The sequence below is a fragment of the Urocampus carinirostris genome, chromosome 1, assembly GCF_059441175.1.
Source record: "Urocampus carinirostris isolate Australia breed hairy pipefish chromosome 1, RoL_Ucar_1.0, whole genome shotgun sequence".
Classification (NCBI taxonomy): domain Eukaryota; kingdom Metazoa; phylum Chordata; class Actinopteri; order Syngnathiformes; family Syngnathidae; genus Urocampus; species Urocampus carinirostris.
This window is the reverse complement of record NC_142349.1, coordinates 56,701,220-56,720,638: the sequence shown is the minus strand read 5'-3', so window position 1 is coordinate 56,720,638 and position 19,419 is coordinate 56,701,220. Positions and strand designations below refer to the sequence as shown.

Here is a 19,419-nt window from a genome sequence, read left to right as displayed (position 1 = left end):
AACAAACAGGACAATAAACAAAAAGAGCACAAGACACCAAATCAAGAAAAAACAAACCAAACCAAGGAAAAACAAGACACACCAGGACCAAAGAAAAACACACATTATATTTTCAAGCATTTAAAGGATATAAGCCAGTGATATGTTATTACTACTTAACTAAGAAGCTCATTATTAGTGTAGCATCATTTTTAGACGTCTGAAAAACAGCAGCCTCCAAAACACATTTAGCCATTTCCTGTTTTTTTTGTTTTTTTCCTAACATATTTCCCAAAATTGAAAGCAGCGGCAAGAATGCGTCTTTTTTTTGGCAGCGATTATCCCGTGAAGGCCGGTTGACCGGCGCTCACGACCAACTGCAAAAATGTCCTGTGGGTGATGCCGGGAAGGGAAGGTCAACCGCACTCCATTCGGAAACCTTCTGTTTGCTTTTTGGAGAGAGGTCAACGGAAAAGAACCGGCTTCAGCTAGTTCTCAAGGTAGAAGAAGAAGCTTGTTTTTAGCCATGAAAAAAAAAAATAATTTGTGTGCGTAAGACGACGCTTGTAATACGTGCAGAAGAGGAGGATGCTGTTTTCAACAGTGTTTTAGCAGATTCTGCTAATATTTGGCGTATACAAAAAAAAGCTAGGATTAGCGTATTGGCGTAGAACCCAACCTTAGCTTTCCAAGCGAGAGATGACAAGGCTAGTATTTGGTACAGTAGAAAATTATGTTAATGGTTGGCATTAAAATAGAAGTTACCAATCAAAAGAAGACAAATACGGGTAGGCTGTTCTATCTGTGGAAGAGGCTAGTTTTTAAGTGTAAAAAACACATACTATCACTTCATAAGAAAGAGGACACTGGTAATACAAGAGCATAGTACTAGTTTTCAACAGAGTTTTAGCAGATTGTGCTAATAGTTGGCATATACAAAAAAAAAAAGTCTAGGATTAGCATAGAACCCAACCTTAACTTTCCAAGCAAGAGATGACAAGGTTCGTATTTGGTACAGCAGAAAATTATGATAATTGTTGGCATAAAAATGGAAGTTATCAATCAAAAGAAGACAGAGCAACCATAAAAAGAGTAGGTTATCTGTTGAAGAGGCTAGTTTTTAAGCATAACAAACACATATTATCACTTCATAAGAAAGAGGACACTAGTAATATGAGAACAAGCCGATAACGAGGCTAGTATTTGGTACAAAAGCAAGCGATGCTAATGGAATATAGAAAGAGTTGACAAAGACATAAAAAGACAAGTAGGCAAGTTCTCTTCGTACAAAAGGCTAGTTTTTAAGCGTAAAAACACATATTATTACTTAATAAGAAAGATGACACTAGTAAAACAAGTATATGTTAGTGTTTAACGGTTTTTGTTTTAGCTGATTATGCTAATAGTTGGCGTGTATAAAAAAAAGCTACAATTATCGTAGAAGACAACCCACGCAAGATATGACGAAGCTAGTTTCTGTACAGCCGAAAGTTTTGCTAATGTTTGGCATATAGAAATAAGTTATTAATGAGAAGAAAACAAAGCCACCAGAAGACGAGTGGTCTAGTTCTCGTCGAAGAGGATAGTTTTTAAGAGTTAAAAACAAATATTATCACTTCATAAGAAAGAGGACAGTAGTAATACGAGAACAAGATGCTAGTTTTTAACATTGTTTTAGCAGATTATACTAGTAGGTGGCGTATAAAATAAGATAGGATTAGCGTAGAAGACAACCCTAGCTTTCCAAGCAAAAGATGACAAGGCTAGTATTTGGTACAGTAGAAAATTATGCTAATGGGGGGCATATAAAAAAAGGTTAGTAATCAGAAGAAGACAAAGACACGAAAAGACGACTAGTCTACTTCTTGTTGTAAAAGAGGCTTGTTTTTAAGCGTAAAAAACACATACTATCATTTCATAAGACACTGGTAATACGAGAGAAAGATGATAGTTTTCAACAGTTTTAGCAGATTATGCAAATAGTGTATAAAAAAAACTAGGATTAATGTAGAAGACAACCATTGCTCTCCAAGCAAGAGATAACGAGGCTAGCTTTTGGTACAACAGGCAAGTATGCTAATGGTGGCATATAAAAAGTAGTTATTCATCAGGAGGAGACAAAGACACCAAAAGACGAGTAGGCTAGTTCTTGTCATAAAAGAGGTTAGTTTTTAAAAGTAATCAGTTAATAAGAAAGATGACAGTTGTGATACGAGAAGAGGATACTAGTTTTGGAGGTTTTTTGGTTTTAGCAGATTATGCTATATTTCAGTTTTTAAAAAATAGAGCTTATTTATCAGAAGACAATGCTAGTTTATCTTGTAGCGTCTTGTTTTCAACATAGCAGAAGATGATGCAAATTTTCAACATAGTTATTTATCAGGGTTGAATATAAAAGCAGCTGAAGACGATTTAGCGGTTCTCGTAGTAGAAGAAGTTAGTTTTTTAAAGCGTAATATAGTAAATGGTTAACTTAAGTTTATAAGAAATATCACGCTTTTCAACAGTTTTTGTTTGTAGCAGGAAACCATGGAGCTAGTTCTATGTATAGGAGAATAGTAATCTATTCTTAGTCATATAAGAAAAATGTACAGTGCATAACAACGTCAATGCAAGTTTTGACAGGGGGAATCTTGTTTGTCTTAGCAAAACATGTTTCTGCATTTCGGCTTATTCTAAAGTTTTTTCAATTTTTTTTTAGAATATAATACTACATTTGCTTTCCACGCAGAAGAAAACGAGGCAAGATTCCAGGAAAGCAGAAGATTAGGCTAATTTTCGGCAGATAAGAAGTTATTTATCAGCGTAGAAGGTGAAGCCATCAGAAGACGATTAGGCTTAGAAGAGGAAGCTAGTTTTTAGCATGAAAAAACAGCTAATTTTCAGTGTATAAGAAAAAAGATGAGCAGGAAAAAGACGATGCTAGTTCTTGACAGGACGAAGGTAGTGTTCGACATCACAGATTATGCTATTTTTCGAGTAATGTATCATTATTTTTCGTCTTCATCCAGTTCCAAATCTGGATGTAATATCGCAATATGGCGGCGCCCCTGTTCAGCTGCGGCTACATCGGCTCGCTACAGATTTTTACACGTTGGCTATAAGACCCAGTCTTCGACTCAGTTTTGACGGCGCACAAAGTCGGCTCGAACTGCAGATTAAGATACGATTGCAGTTTTTTTTGCTGGATATGCGATCATCCAGACATCAAGCGCTCGGTGCTACGACCACTCGGGAGTGTTTATTAGCAACAGACTGCTATGTCAACAAGACCCAACGGCCTACAAAGCAGCGAAGCAGAGTGGCAAGACAGCGGCGTGACCGCCGGACGAGGAAGCGAGGTTGTCGGGCCGGGCTAACAGCTAGGCTAAAGGCTAAGGGGCCGGTCACACAGCCGTTTGCGGCTGAATCACGGCTAAAATTTTGCGTTTTTTTTTTGCCCGTGGTTGCCCGCGATGGAAAATGCGTAAAATTGGCCAACCCGCTGTTCATCGGTGGTATGCCCGCAAAACAGACGCCGGCGACTGTTCCGCTTCCTCATCGCGTCATTTCTGCGTCATTTTTTGTGTGGACCACGGGTATAAAAGCTCCCGAGCCGGTGTTGTGCCCAAATCAGACTCCTACGCAACACAACCACCCCCCGACCCCCTCGCGTGAACGCGCATTCTGCTGCGATCGCTTTTGTTGTAAGCGTGCATTGACGTAGGTGACTTTTTCATCCGCGTTAACAAACGCATTTTGTAGAATACGATCGCACTTTATTGTTTAAATAAACGCGTTATATAGACTAGGATCTCCCAATTGTTATAATTAGCTCGCTTTATAGTTTTAATAAGCGTTTTATATAGAATACGATCGCTTTTGTTGGAAGCGCAGCAGAATGCGCGTTCACGCGAGGGGGGGAGGGTTTACCGTTCGATTACGTTCACAACAAAAACAAAGACGGAATGGTTTAAGTTGTATTACATTTCCAACAAATGCAAGACGAAGTGGTTTTGGTTATATGTTCGCCATTACATTCCCTAAAAATGAGATAAAACGAGGTAAAAGTGGTTGTAGTAGCGAGGGGATGCAAATCTCGGCATGGATGCATTTCTCGGATAACACCGGGCTGTAGAAATCATAACCGCTCAAGACACAGTCCCGTGAAGATCAAGATTTCAAGCTATGGCATCATTTTTATTTTATTATCTTGAAAAGAAATGTCAAGAAATAAAAATGGATTAAGACGAGGTCACTGCGCTGACGGGGATCCATGTTCACCCCCTTGACGTCTCAAGCACAACTGACGTGTGCTCGGCAAATCGCGCTGTACATACGCGGAGAAAGGCGTTTGACTATCACACGCCTAACACGCTAATTTCACGTAATGACACCGCGATACAGGCGCAGAACATGCTATTACCATGCTCCACCCACGATTACCTGCTGAAATTTCCCGTCCTACCCATGTGTAACCACGCCCTGGCCGCGGACAGAGCACGTCATTCCGCGTCATTTCCGCGTCATTACCTCGTGTTGACCACGTGTGCGGCACGCAGTTTAACACGTGCTCAAACTTTTGAGCAGCTCAAAAGTTTTGCGCGCGGCCAACCACGTGTGAATTTCCGACCGCGAGTAAAGCATTGCTGTATCTCGTCTATATGGCGGTCTCAAAACGTCCAACAGCGCCCAACAGCATCCGCTTCACAGGCAGAAATTTCTGGCCGTGATTCAGCCGCAAATGTCTGTGTGACCGGCCCCTAAACCCTGCAAAACGCTTCTCCCATCCATTTTCCTCTCCAACGTTCGCTCTCTGGACAATGAACTAGACCGGGCGGCAGTAGCTCAGGAGGTAGAGCGATCGTTTTAGGATTAAGGGATCCCAGTTCGAATCCCGGCTCTAATTACCCCCAATAAGCAGGTTAGCGCCTTACATGGCTGCACAGATCACAGCCGCTATTGGGAAATGTGAAGCACAATGTAAAGCGCTTTGGGAAGTCTTTGACTTGAAAAGCGCTATAGAAATGCAGATCATTTCATTTCATTTCATTTCACCATTTAACAACTGGAAGTGGCATCGCTGCGCTAAAATTCTGACGAAGACATGGTTAATCTTATCTATTCCGGCTGACGTTCAAAGAAACTGTGCGGGTCAGATGTATCCACATTTCGTTCTGTATACACGTGTACACGAATGACAATAAAGTAAATCTGAATCTGAATCTGAATAAACATGAACTTTCGAATGTTTGGGTCCGAAACAGCGATGCTAAAGGGAGTAGCAAAAATGTGATACCTACAGAAACAAAGCTTTAGATAAAAATAATAAATAAATAAATAGATTGGCTGTAACTAATCAACGACTGTACCAATTATAAAAAGCATATCAATCATGCACACTGTCCCTTTAAAATCTTCATTTTGTCCGTCATATTTTGGGGGCCGTGAATGAAATGCGCACATGTGCGAATTACACAGTATGAAAACTAGATTCTCTGAGACAAAATGGACATAAATCTTTAATGACACCGATCCCTGATCTGCTCGTATATCCAGTTGCCGTTTTACTACATTTGTCACTATGACAGATTTATGACAATACCCAGCAAAACTTTTTATGAGCTATAATTGACTTTGTAGACAATTCTGAGAAGATGGGAATTCTCCATATCGGATCAACTTTTATCGCTCAGAGTGTTGGTGGGGTTTCAGATATATATTTGTACATAATTTGCACTCTTAATTTTGACTAAACGTGTGGAGAAAATTTCCATTCACTTTTTCTTAGCTTGAACTAGAAGTTGTTGAATAAGTGTGGCCATTGACAACCTAAACTAACAACATAAAATGTAAAACGTATTTATTTAACATACTTCAAAGTCCAATTCATCATCAGATACACAAAAGAGGTGTTTCTCTTGTCTGGCTTTTAATTTATATCTTTACGCTTTCTCTATTCTCTATTATTCTTCTCCAGTACTGTGAAGTAAAACTAAAAATAGTGCAAGAATGAGATAAAATCGAATGCCTTTTCATATGTCATCTATCAGTGTTTCCAAGATGGTAGGTCGTGACCCAAAGGTGGATTGCGGACCTTTATTCAGTGGTTTGTAGTTTAAAAAAAAAAAAAAAAAAGAATGTGCATCACACTACTTAATAGTAGATGGCGATAACGCCCTGCTCGATCTCTTTAAACGACTCTTGGTGCTGCTGGACCTTAGTGCTGCCTTTGACACTCTCAGATAAGACGCACTGTGTTAAATATGGTTGAATTACATCCAAGCCCTTTTGTGTTACCTGTGGTGTTCTGCAGGGTTCAGTACTTGGCCCACTTCATTTCAGCATTTACGTGCTTCCATTAGGTGATATTATTTGCAAGTATAATACAAGTATCCATTGCTACGCAGATGACACTCTACTAGATCTTCTGATTGAGGAATCTGCCACACTTAACTGTTGAAATTTGGAAGCCTGCCTCACTGAGATCAAAGAATGGATTGTGCCTTAACTCTGAAAAGACCGGAATGTTAGTTATTGGTCCCTCTAAATGCTGTGACTTGTACTCAAAAACTGCTTGGAACATTGACAAAATGTAATATCAGCCAGAGTGACTCAGTCAAAAATGTAGGTGACATATTTGACCCCGATCTTTCCCTACAAACACACGTGAAAAATATTACTAGAACAGCTTTCTTCCTTCTTCGCAACATTGCTAAAATTCGTCCTATGCTGTCTCAGTCAGATGCGGAGATTATAATTCACGCGTTTGTTACTTTTCGTCTCGATTACTGTAATACATTACTCTCCGGTCTCCCAAAGTCCAAAATCAAGAGCCTTAATGCTGCAGTGAGACTTTTAACTAAGACAAGAGGGTTTGATCACATTACCCCGATTTTAACTAACCTGCATTGGCTCCCTGTTAGCTTAAGATATGATTTTAAGGTTCTGTTGGTATTATACAAAATCATGCATGGACTTGCTCCCTCATGTCTTTCAGATTTAATTTCCCCCTATGTTCCGGTCCAGAGCCTTCGCTCTGAAAATGCTGGTCTACTAGTGATCCCAAAGGCCAAGCAGAGATCCGCGGGTTCGAGAGCGTTCTCCATTCAGGCCCCGATGCTGTGGAATACTCTTCCCCTGCAACCTCAGTGAAAATGTAATTCCAAGCTTAAAACACACGTCTACTCTATAGCATATGAATAACCTATAATTTATGTTGAAAATATGCGTACTATTTGCCCTCATATAGGTTTTAGATCATGTGATGGTGTCATAATAGTCGGTAGTTTGCAATAGTCTTTGATCTGTGCACCTTTTTGAGACTCGTTGTGATTAAGGGCCATACAAATAAACATGACTTGACTTGACATAATTACATAATTATTGTTTTATTAATAGTTCGGGTAGGTATTTTATTTTGTGGGTTTGGCTATTTTAAGGCAGTTTAAGGGGGTCAGTTTATCTGTGATGTAGTCCACATCCAGCCCGCAGGCCACATTTTAGAAGTGACAACAGCAGGCAGTTCACTGATTGGTTTGTGTGTACTGGCACGCTTAGGGGCCGGTCACACAGACATTTGCGGCTGAATCACGGCTAAAATTTTGCGTTTTTTTTTTGCCCGTGGTTGCCCGGGATGGAAACTGCGCAAAATTTGACAACCCGCCGTTCGTCTGTGGTATGGCCGGAAAAAAGACGCCGGCGACTGTTCCGCTTCCTCATCGCGTCATTTTTGCGTCATTTTCTCGTGTGGACCACGGGTATAAAAGCTCGCGAGCCGGTGTTGTGCCCAAATCCGATTCATACGCAACACACACACCCCCCACACCCTCGCGTGAATGCGCATTCTGCTGCGATCGCTTTTGACCTTTTCATCCGCGTTAACAAACGCATCTTGCAAAATACGATCGCACTTTATTGTTTAAATAAACGCGTTATATTGACTAGGATCTCCCAATTATTATAATTAGCTCGCTTTACTGTTTTAATAAGCGTTTTATACAGAATACGATCGCTTTTGATGGAAGCGCAGCAGAATGCGCGTTCACGCGAGGGGGGGAGGATTTACCATCCGATTACGTTCACAACAAAAACAAAGACGGAATGGATTATGTTGTATTACTTTCCCAACGAATGCAAGACGAAGTGGTTTTGGTCATATGTTCGCCATTACATTCCCTAAAAGTGTTATAAAACGAGGTAAAAGTGGTTGGAGAACCGAGGAGATGCAAATCTCGGCAGGGATGCATTTCTCGGGCTGTAGAAATCATAAACGCTCTAGACACAGTCCCGTGAAAATCAAGAATTCAAGCTATAGCATCATTTTTATTTTATTATCCCGATAAGAAATGCCAAGTATTAGTTATGGGTCAAGACGATATCACTACACTGACGGGGAGGGGGGAGGGGTTTGTTGAGTGTATTTGTTCTATTTTTTTTACTCATTATCCATTAACGATCAGTTCATAATACGTTACAAAGCTTAGGAGCCGGGACTCTTACTCTCGGCCAAAAGGCCAAGCTAAGGACTTAGCATCAAAGCCTTGCTGCGACCATTGAGAATGCACCGAAAGATTTATTCGAAATGAAGAGAAACTACGCTGACGGTGATCCATGTTCACCCCCTTGACGTCACGAGCACAACTGTGTGCTCGGCAAATCGCGCTGTATATACGCGGAGAAAGGCGTTTGACTGTCACACGCGTAACACGCTAATTTCACGTAATAACACCGCGATACAGGCGCAGAACATGCTATTACCATGCTCCGCCCACGATTACCCGCTGAAATTTCCCGTCCTACCCATGTGTAACTACGCCCTGGCCGCGGCCAGAGCACGTCGTTCCGCGTCATTTCCGCGTCATTACCTCGTGTTGACCACGTGTGCGGCACGCGGTTTAACACGTGCTCAAACTTTTGAGCAGCTCAAAAGTTTTGAACGCGGCCAACCAAGTGAAAATTTCCGACCGCGAGTAAAGCACTGCTCTATCTCGTCTATATGGCGGTCTCAAAACGTCCAACAGCGCCCAACGACATCTGCTTCACGGCCAGAAGTTTACGGCCGTGGTCCAGCCTCGATAAACTTGTGAAAGGCTGTGTTCCCGCGCTCTCAAGAATTGAACAGCGCCAAATTTTTTCGCGCTGCCACCCGCGCGCGAATTTCCGACCTCGTGTTATGCACTGCCGTATCTCGTCTGATTGGCGATCTCAATGCGTCCTATAGCGTCCGCCTCAAAGGCAGAAATTTCTGGCCGTGATTCAGCCGCAAATGTCTGTGTGACCGGCCCCTTAGATTGAAGCTGGAATTCAGCAAAGTACGTTCTTATCATTGGAAACTCATAAACCTCATGTTTTAACACACCCAATATTTGGGTTCTTTTTTTGGTAAAAAAGAAGAAGAGAGTTCGTTATACACGATCAAATACGGTAGCGGTAGTTGTAATTGGACTCACTGGTGTCCTGGAAGTCCACGTCGTTCCCATTGAGGGCGTTTTTGAGACGGTGCGTCATGATCTTAAGTTGCATGATCTGCTGCCTGATGGCCATGTCCGGCCTGGTGATGTCCACTTCCACCTCGGGGTTGTTGATCTGGCTCGCCAGGCCGTCGCCGATCACTTCGGGGAGGTACCTGGCATGCGAAAAACACTTTTTAACTCCCATGTTTCTTGGAAAAATAATACAAATCATACTGTATTTTCTGGACTATAAGGCGAAAAACAACATTTGCCAGAAATTTTAAACTGTACATCATTATCTAGAGAACCTTACAAGCCAGAAAAATGGTAAATGCAATTAAAATGTATGGTTATAATTAATTTCCATGGTATACTGTTACCATTTATGAATGAATCCAATTAGTTTAATGATGGAACAGGATTGCATATTGATAATCCAGTATTTTCTCGACTATAAGGGGTACCTTGAAACCAAAATATTGCCTTAAATTTAAAAGTACGCCTTGTAAAGACCAAAAATAAGGTACATAAAATTAGATATGTATAATTAAAATGAAATGTTACTATATACCATAACTATTTATGAATCAATCAATTCATTCTAGGAGTAAAATCAGATTTCATAATGCTAATACAGTATTTTACGGGACCAAAGTGCACCTTATAATCTAGTGCGCTTTCTAGCCAACAAACAAGGTAAGTATAATTACAATGAAAAGGTACTACATACAGTAAACATTTATGGATTTTCTATTAAGTCAAGCAGTGAGACCACATTTTAGTAATATTTATTTATATTTTTTTTATTTTATTGTATCATTTATGTTTTTTTTAAAGCAACGCTGGCTTTCATAGTTATTTACATTTTCCAAGGATAGTTAAGAATGACTGATATCGACGCATACGATGCGGAGGGGGTAAACCAGTGTATGCTGTTGGGACTCACTGCTAATGAAAGGTTGCATGGTACATCAACTCACCCCTTGTTATGCTGTGGGCTTAATGTTCTGTGTCAGGTTGGGAAGAGCGAAATGGAATGAATGTTTATTGAATGTGAGTGTATTCATGACTCTAGCCACCTCCCGCTAGGGGGGTATGGCTTCGGTATATAGATAGATAGATAGTGGTCTGGAGGGGCACCATTTTCTGTGGTGTGTTTTGGGCAAGTACAGCCTGGTAGCGCCATCCCTCTTTAAACGTTTCCCCCTGGTCTCGAATCAGGGACCTTTCCTGTGTTAGGCAAATAGTATGAAATGAAAATGAATGTTTAAAATCACAGATAGAATAATTCCTAAAAGGTATTTTACCTTATTAAGCAAATAGTGTTCAAAGAGGAAGTAGATTTTATGTATTTTTCCCCTATTTTGCGATTTAAAGAATATATATATTTATAGCAAAATAGGAAAAACCCAGGTAAATTTCGTGCACACTGTTTTCCTTATTTGATTTGGAAAAGTGGTATGAAAAATAATAACAATAATAATGTACTAATTTCCTTTATTCATATTTTACAGGAGTAAAAACATACATTTTATAATAAAAATTAGGAAAAAAAATGAACCAGAACAGATATTTTATTTGCAAGGAAAAATCCACCTTAATATAAATGTCATAGTTAGAAAAAATAGGTTTAATTATTGAAATGATCTGTATTGTTTCTCTCATTTATTAAAAGAAAGGAGTATCTTATTGGTTTATTTTATTTACTAGACATATACAGTGTGGTGTACATTTAGATTTTATTATGATTGGTTACATTTACTTGAAGTGGTTTTAAAGCATCTGTATTCTATTTATCTATTATAGCTACTACTGTGCACAGCTTAGATCAGGGGTGTCAAACTCATTTTAACTCGGGAGCCACACGATAGCAAAAACACTCTGTCGGAGGCCGGACTAGTAGATTAAAGTGAAAGAAAAAGAGATAAAGAAATAAGAGAAAGAGGGAGAGAAAAGGAGAGAGGGCGGGACAAAGAAAGAAAAAGAGAGAGAGGGAGAGAGCGTGAGAAACAAAAGAGATAAAAAGTCGCGGGAGAGGGGGAAAAGAAAGGGAGAGGAAGAACGAAATCCAAAGAGAAATGGAAAGACAGAAAGAGGGAAAAAAGAAAAGAGAGCGCGAAGGGTATGAGGAGAGAAAGAGAAAAGAGAGAAAAGGAAGTTAGAGCAAAATAGGTTAAAAGACACAGAGAGAGAAAGAGCAACAAAGGAAGAGAAAAAGAGAGACAGATAGAGTGAAAGAGACAGAGACAGAGTGGGAAAAAAGGGGTGGAAAAGAAAGAGAGAGAGAGAGAGTGAGAGAGAGAGAGAGAAATAGATACAAGCAAAGTGTCTTTGTGAGAGGCACCAGGCTTTGGCAACATCAAGTTGACATATTTCAACCTGCAGCTTGTTTTTCTCTTGCGCTTCTCTGAGTGTTGTCTCGCGGGCCGGATTCAATCATTTAGCGGGCCTGATCTGGCGCGCGGGCCGACTGTTTGACACCTGTGGCTTAGATAATCCCACTTGACAAGATAGAATGATCTATTGTTCTTTTGGCCAAGGCATGTGTGACATGGAGTATTGGAGCTCTTGTATAATGTTTGGAAACGTAATGAGCACACCCATAATCATATGCACTTCCTGCAAAATTTATGTCAGTATTATGTAACTATCTTACCTGGCACGAGTCATCCCGTTCCAGCATCTGTCCTCGGCGCCGGCGCCGGTAGCCACCCGGTCGCTGCAAAGCATCTTGGGAAGGGAAATCCAGTACGGCTGCATGTCCCTAAGCCTCATGCTTACGTCAGACACCTGTCGATGACAGTAGATGTTCTTTTCCTGTTTTTTTCTAAGATATATATATATGTATACACACATATATCTTTTTTATTTAACTCACCAATCTTCCCAGTTTATTGGCGCTGCTCGCCGACCTCTCCTCTTCTGCAATCTTTTCGTTGTTGGGGAAAGGGTCAGCCTGAGCGGCACCAGAGGACTTTTCTCGCAGCGGCCCGCATGCCAGAAGCAACTGAGATGTGCAAGAGTAAGGCAGAAGAAATAGGAGAGAAATAGAAATTTAAAAAATACAAAATATATTGGATAAATAGTGAGAGAGAAGTGATATGTAATAAATAATAATAATACAATGCAATATATATGAGATTGTTATTGTTTTAAAATGTATTATTTTCTTAACAAAGTACAAAATCAAAATGTATTACTTTCAAAATACATTCAAATATAAATGTCATCAAATAATAATAAAAATATTTAAAATTATTTTTAGAATTATGTATAATAATAAATACACTTAAAATATTAACCTTAAAAATCAAACCGTGTTTCAACTTGTTTTCTATTTTCAAGTTTTATTTAGAAACAATTTGACCTGTTGTTAAAAAATGATAAATTATCTATTTGATGATAAATTATAAATTGATCTATTTGAATATCAACATTGTTCAAATTTAAAGTATTGTTTGTCATTTTATCATGTTTTTACTTGTTTCAATTGGAAAGATTAAAAGCTGGGAAATAACATTTTATATATATATATGGGGCAGCACGGCGGCGCAGTGGTTAGCGCTTGTGCGGCACAGTTCATGTCATGGGAACCTGTAGTGGGTTCAAATCCAGCTCCAGACTTCCTGTACGGAGTTTGTATGTTGCGTGGGTTTCCTCCCACATTCCAAAAACATTGTCCCTAGGTGTGAATGAGCGAATGAGATGTCTGTCCCTGTGTGCCCTGCGAACCAGTTCAGGGTGTCCCCTGCCCATTGCCCGAAGATGGCTGGGATGGGCTCCAGCCCCCCGCGACCCTAATGAGGATAAGCGGTGTAGCTGATATTGCATATTAGAATGTCCATATATTTATACCATAATTATATTATAAAAAAATAATTTAAAAACACGAGAACATGCTTAAAACAGGAAAAATTATCTCCCTATGCTGTTATTATTTATTTCTTTTTTTAAGTGCAAAACACAAATATTTGACTTTGACAATTTCCCTTTTCATTACCCTTTGTGCACCTAACAAGATCATCTATTTTTTGTTCTTTAAATTAATCCCGTGCTGCTCTTTTATTTCTTACATTTATAATAATTATGTAACTGCATCGCCTCTCCTTCAATAGGCCAAAAATATTGCAGCGCGTAGCTAGCGCTCGACACAAATCAAAATAAATGTCGGCGCTTATTTGCATGATCCCGTGAGTCAACCGGATGACGCTAGCGAAATCTACAAAAACCCCGTGGAATCGCTTGAAATCGGAGCTGTGGGGATACTTTAAGACTGAAATCAATCTATCATCCAGGCTGCAGTCTTTGGTACTTGCCCCCATAACTAGAAATGAATAATCCTGTTTTAAACATCCGGGCAGAACCTAAATCTAACTGGTTGGAGATTGAACTGTCACTGCAGGAGATGAAGTGTTAAAACAGAGGAGGGCGATAGAGCATCTTTGCAGTTTGCCATAAGGAAAAAAAAAACATGGCGTCGCTTTGAATTCGGCGGCTTATGTAAGAAGGATGTAGTAATCTGCGGTAATGCTAAAAGGTTCCCTGTGCACTTTAAATGGAATTTTTGATGGGATTAAGAAAGCATTCGGGAGATGAGACCGTAGGGAACACACGACCGGGTCGGAGGGCACCGCAGCACACTTTTTCATTGAAAAGGATTCCCGATGCAAAACACGAAGAACAGTGTGACATACGTTGAAAAATAGCCAGGCATCCACTCTCCAATCTCATATTGCTGGTCCTCTTTATTTTGGAATTTTGTCCACAAAAAGTGAACTGCACTCTTGCAGACGCAATCTATTATCCCAGATCCCATATTGCTGCAGGCAGGGACTACCACAGCACAGCACAGCGCAATTTTTTTAGGCCTGGCAGCCCTTTTTCTACTGTTATTTCCAGCTAAAATAAATTGTACTCGTGTGGGTGCAATCCTTATCCCAATCTCATACAACTGCGAGTAGGGGTCAATAAAGCACATTTTAGTCGAGGCTGGCGTCATTTTTATTTCTGACATTCTATACAAAGAAAGTAAATAGGACTACTGCACCACAGACCAATATCCACAATCCCATATTGCTGCAAGTAGGGATCGGGATAGTGCATGTTTGTCGGGCATGGAGGTTATTTTTTTGCTTGTTTTTGCCCACAGTGAACTGGACTTGATTGGCCATGATCCATTATGGCTGATCCCATATTGCTGCAAGCGGGAATTGGCAGAGAAGGTATTCTTTTTTGCCGTTTGTGTATGGCCATCTAAAGAGAACTGAAATTGGCTGCAATCCCATATTGCTGCGAGCAGGGACCAGTTAAATGCGGTTTTGTCAGGCCTTGTAGCTTTTTTTCTATGTATTTCTGCTTAAACAGGCTGCACTCGTGAACCACGAGCCATTGTTGCTGAACCCATATTGCTGCCAGCGAGGACCAGCAGAGGCCTAATAGCTCTTTTTTAGCTGTTTTTGCCTAAAATGAACTGCATTTGTGTGGGCGGAAAACATTATCCCCAATCCCAAATTGCTGCAAGGGAGGTTTGCAAGAGCACACTTTTGTAAGGGCCTTCAAGCTCTTTTGTGCCATTCCAGTATTTCTGGCTGAAATGAACTGCACTCGTGCAGTTACCATTCATTATCCCTGATCACATATTGGTGTGGGAATGGACCGGTAGAAGGCACTTCTGTTGGGAGGCGTGCCATTTTGACCTGTCTAAAATAAAATGCAAGGTTGTGGCTGTGATCATTTATCCCTACTGTGAATTCCAGCAAAGGGATGGAAGGGAATGAACTTCACTCGTGTGGGTGCAATCCATCATCGCCAATCACAAATTGCTGCGAACGAGGGCCAGCTGGGCGCACTCTTATTGGGCCTGGCCACTCGTTTTTTGCCGTTCCTGTATGTTCACATAAAATAAACTGCACTCTTGCAGCCAGTATCCATTATCCCCAAGCAGCAGACAGGGACTGAAAGAAGGCATTTTTATCAGGAGGCGTGCGATTCTTGCTCTTCTAAAATGGAATGCACAGTTGTGGCCACAATCCATTATGACCTATGGACTATTAATGACAGAAGGGACCGGCAGATTGCATTTATTTCGCGGTTCGTGCCGCTTGAGTGTGCCCTTGAGGCCCGCTTAAAAGTAATATGTTATCCCCAGTCGTCTATTTTCTGCTTGGGTTGAAAGCACAAATTTGTGTCATGTCTGGATCATTGTGTGCGTTATTTTCTGCCTAAAATGAACAGTCACAATCTATTATTTCTCGTCAACTATTGCTGCAAGCAGGGGCCGGCAAAGCGCATTTTAAAATGGGGGGGCTTTTGAGAGATTTTTGCAGGTCTTGCTGGATAAATACCTACAACAAGACCGTCGCTGAAATTTTGAATTTTGTGATAAAGTTTATGTAAGGCAGTCAAAAAAACTGTCATACATTCTGGATTAGATACAAATCCACTGAAATAATGTAAGTCTCTTATTGTCTTAATATTGCATTAATGCAGATACTTGACAAGAATGCTCATTTTATCGGGGGTTTTGTGGTCACCAATTGAATTAAATTGGAAAATTTCATGCGGCAATATTGAATAAATCTTGTTTGTTATTTGTAAAGAACAAAATCAAAGCCAGGAGAACTATCTGACCTTGTTGTTGACAGACTCCAAATTATCCACCATGAGTGTCATGGCTTCCGATATGCGGTAGGGGAGGGAGAGGACTACCACGTCCACCCCGGATGGGCCATCGAAACGATTGGACACCTGCATCATTGTTTCTACAAAAATAAAAAATACATCGAGTTAATATTGATATTGAGATATTGTCACGGGCAGATGAGTCAGTCCTCCGACCTGACAGGTGGCGCCACTCGGTGTTGAGGTCGGCCTGGTTGGCAAGGCAACCCTTCAGGACGTTGCTGCAGTAGTTGACGCAAGGCCGGGCCGTGGCCATGCCTCGGCAATGAGGGCAATAAGTCATCCTCATGATGGAGCGCATACACTCCTGGCTTAGGGGCACCTGGGGAACAAGTCAGAAACGTTAATAATTTGTTTTTGTCTTTTATTAATTTATTTATTTATTTGTGCATTCATTTAAGTATTTATTATAATATGCTCAAGAGCCATTGCCTCCCTGAACTCCCATCAACAACGTTCATGAACATAATGTATATGTGCAATTGTTTTGCACTACTGCCACCACTGTGAGTATACTCAAATTTATTATATATAATATATTTTTTTTTCAAACACTTTACTCTTTTAACCATTTTTTATGTTTTTAACTCATTTTACTTTGCCCTGAAGTGGTACCTCTACTTACAAATATAATTGGTTCCGGCAGTGAGGTTGTATAATGAAACCGTTGTAAATTGAAACACGCTTTCCCATTAAAATTTACTGAAACAGGACTAATCCGTTCCGAGGTCATCAAATGAAACAAACCCAACCTTTAATAAAGTGCAACTGCCCTGCTCAGTCAATGTTCATAATATACAGTACCACATAGTTTAAAAAACAAGAAACAAGGCTAAAACAATAAACAAAAAAAGATTAGGATACTGTACTGTAGCTCAGAAATTTTTTTAATGTTTCAGACAGATGCCATCGAACATCTCCCTTGACTGTCCGCTTTTGGCTGTAGCGGGATGTGATAAAAGACTGCAGTTTTTTTTTTCCAGCAGGGGAACGCTTCCTTAATTAATGTGATCGTGTCCTCAGTGAGCTCTTTTTCTTGTATCCAAATCATAAGAAACTATTCCATATTTTCATGTCTTACTGTCCTTTGGCTTGATAAAACAGTGATATGTGTAGCCACTGTTGCAGACTTTAGGGATAATCTTTTGCTTTCTTTTCGCAGGACCCATGGGAGAAAACATAAAAAATACGCGATGGCGGAAATGAACTGGTGGCTACAACCAGTAAACTAACAGACTCAACCATTAGGCAATTTAATTAAGAGGGGCTGCGAGCGTCTCACCTAGCTGATCAACCACGGAAGACGCTAGTGGTGCGCAAAACTTAAGTGACGGCGTCACTGACTTGGATACTGGAAAACTGATCGGATAACGAAGAAAACTGTAGTCGGACGCGGACTTCAGCTAGCCACTGGGAAGAGGTACAGCAGTGACTACCAGGTTCTGCAACAGCTTTGTCCCCCTAGACTGTTAAATGGTCAATCCCCCCTACAGCAAGACTATATATATATATATATATATATATATATATATATATATATATATATATATATATATATTGCTATTTTGGGATGTATCAGAAGTGGGCAGTCGGAGGAGTACAGGAAATTGATTCAGGACTTTGTCCGATGGAGCGACGCTAACCACTTGTACCTGAACACCACCAAGACCAGGGAGATGGTGGTGGACTTCAGGAGAACTAGAACCCACCTGGTTCCTGTAACCATCAGAGGAGAATATGTAGAATTTGTCCAGACCTACAAATACCTGGGTGTGTAGCTGGACAATAAACTGGACTGGGCTGCCAACACAGAAGCTCTATGCAGGAAAGGTCAAAGCCGACTGTACTTCCTCAGAATGCTAGCGTCCTTCAACATCAGCAAAAAGCTCCTGCAAATGTTCTATGAGACAGTTATGGCAAGCGCCCTCTTCTATGCGGCAGCATGTTGGGGAGGCAGCGCCAAGAAGAAGGATGCCTCTCTTCTTAATAAACAGGTGAAAAAGCGGGCTCTGTTGTGAGCGCAGAGCTGGACAGCCTGACAACTGTAGCTGAGAGACGAGCGCTGAATAAGCTGCGGTCAATCATGGACAATTCATCACATCCACTACACAGCATCATCTCCAAACGGAAAAGCACCATCAGTAATAGACTGCTGTCACAGTCTTGCTCCATGGACAGAGATCATTTCTTCCTCATGCCATGAGGCTCTTTAACTCCACTCGGGGGAGTAAAAGCCCACATTAAACCACACCCACACATTTGCATATTACCCTTTTTTTATTACAGTGTGTATTTTATGTAGCACTATCTAAATACTCTATATCAACACGTTACATTGGGTATTTATGTATTATATTCCTTTTACTTATTATTGTTTAATTTTTAACATAAAGATACTGCTGAAAGTGTGAATTTCCCTACGGGGATGAATAATGTATCTATCTATCTATCTATCTATCTATCTATCTATATATATATATATATATATATATATATATATATATATATATATATATATATATATGTGTGTGTGTGTGTGTGTGTGTGTGTGTGTGTGTGTGTGTGTGTGTGTGTGTGTATAAATACGCACAAATAAAATGACCAGTCCATGTCATTGCCAACCTTGGATCTCTTTAACTGATGATTGGTTCGTTCTGTTTTTCTCTGTTTTCTAAATGGATTAACAGCTGCCTTTTTTTAAAATACAGAAAAACATAAAAATAATGATATTAATGACACAAAACCTGTATACCAGATGTTGGAAAGCCTGCTGGATCACATTTCAGCGCCCTTGAGTTTCATATATGAAAAATGATCCACCCTAAAGTTGAGGACCTTCATAACTTTTCATCGCATTGTCATTTGGTAGTTGCCATGGCAACCACTCAATAAGAAAATCTCCCTCTTTTTACGGTTTCCGAGGGTGATGAAAAGACTCTGACATTCAGTTAAGTCGGCTTCTTCGTTGGCGCGTGAAAAGTGAAACTGGGTTAACACCAGTAAGCTCCGCTGGCAAAATCCTAAGTACGATTCTCTCTGCATGCGAAACTTCGGCGATGGAGCCGAAGAAACGTGGCTGTGCATACAAAAGCAGACATGTGGGCCAGCCGGATGTTTTTTTTACAACACTTGATAAATAATGCCCAAAGTGGGACAACAACAAAGAACTGGTGAAAATGAGGAGCTTTAAATTTAGATCCAAACAAGGAGTTTTAAGGACAAACCAGCATGAACAAAACCGGAGACCTTGTTTAAAGATGTAATGTGGGCTGTAAATAGAAAATTTGTGATGACTTAGAGCTAAAGAAGAACAATAATGATAACC

The 19,419-nt window shown here is 40.3% G+C and overlaps 1 protein-coding gene across 1 annotated transcript in view; it reads right to left on the bottom strand.

The window, feature by feature from the left end:
- Positions 1–19,419, bottom strand: part of gpc1b (glypican 1b) — a 148,179-nt gene that overhangs the window by 4,605 nt on the left and 124,155 nt on the right. The window contains exons 5-9 of the mRNA XM_088346444.1: positions 16,251–16,416; positions 16,044–16,174; positions 12,292–12,420; positions 12,070–12,203; positions 9,411–9,586 (exon numbers count right to left, since the gene is read on the bottom strand). Coding sequence (XP_088202570.1) covers positions 9,411–9,586; positions 12,070–12,203; positions 12,292–12,420; positions 16,044–16,174; positions 16,251–16,416 — 736 coding nt within the window. The remainder of the gene's footprint in view (positions 1–9,410; positions 9,587–12,069; positions 12,204–12,291; positions 12,421–16,043; positions 16,175–16,250; positions 16,417–19,419) is intronic.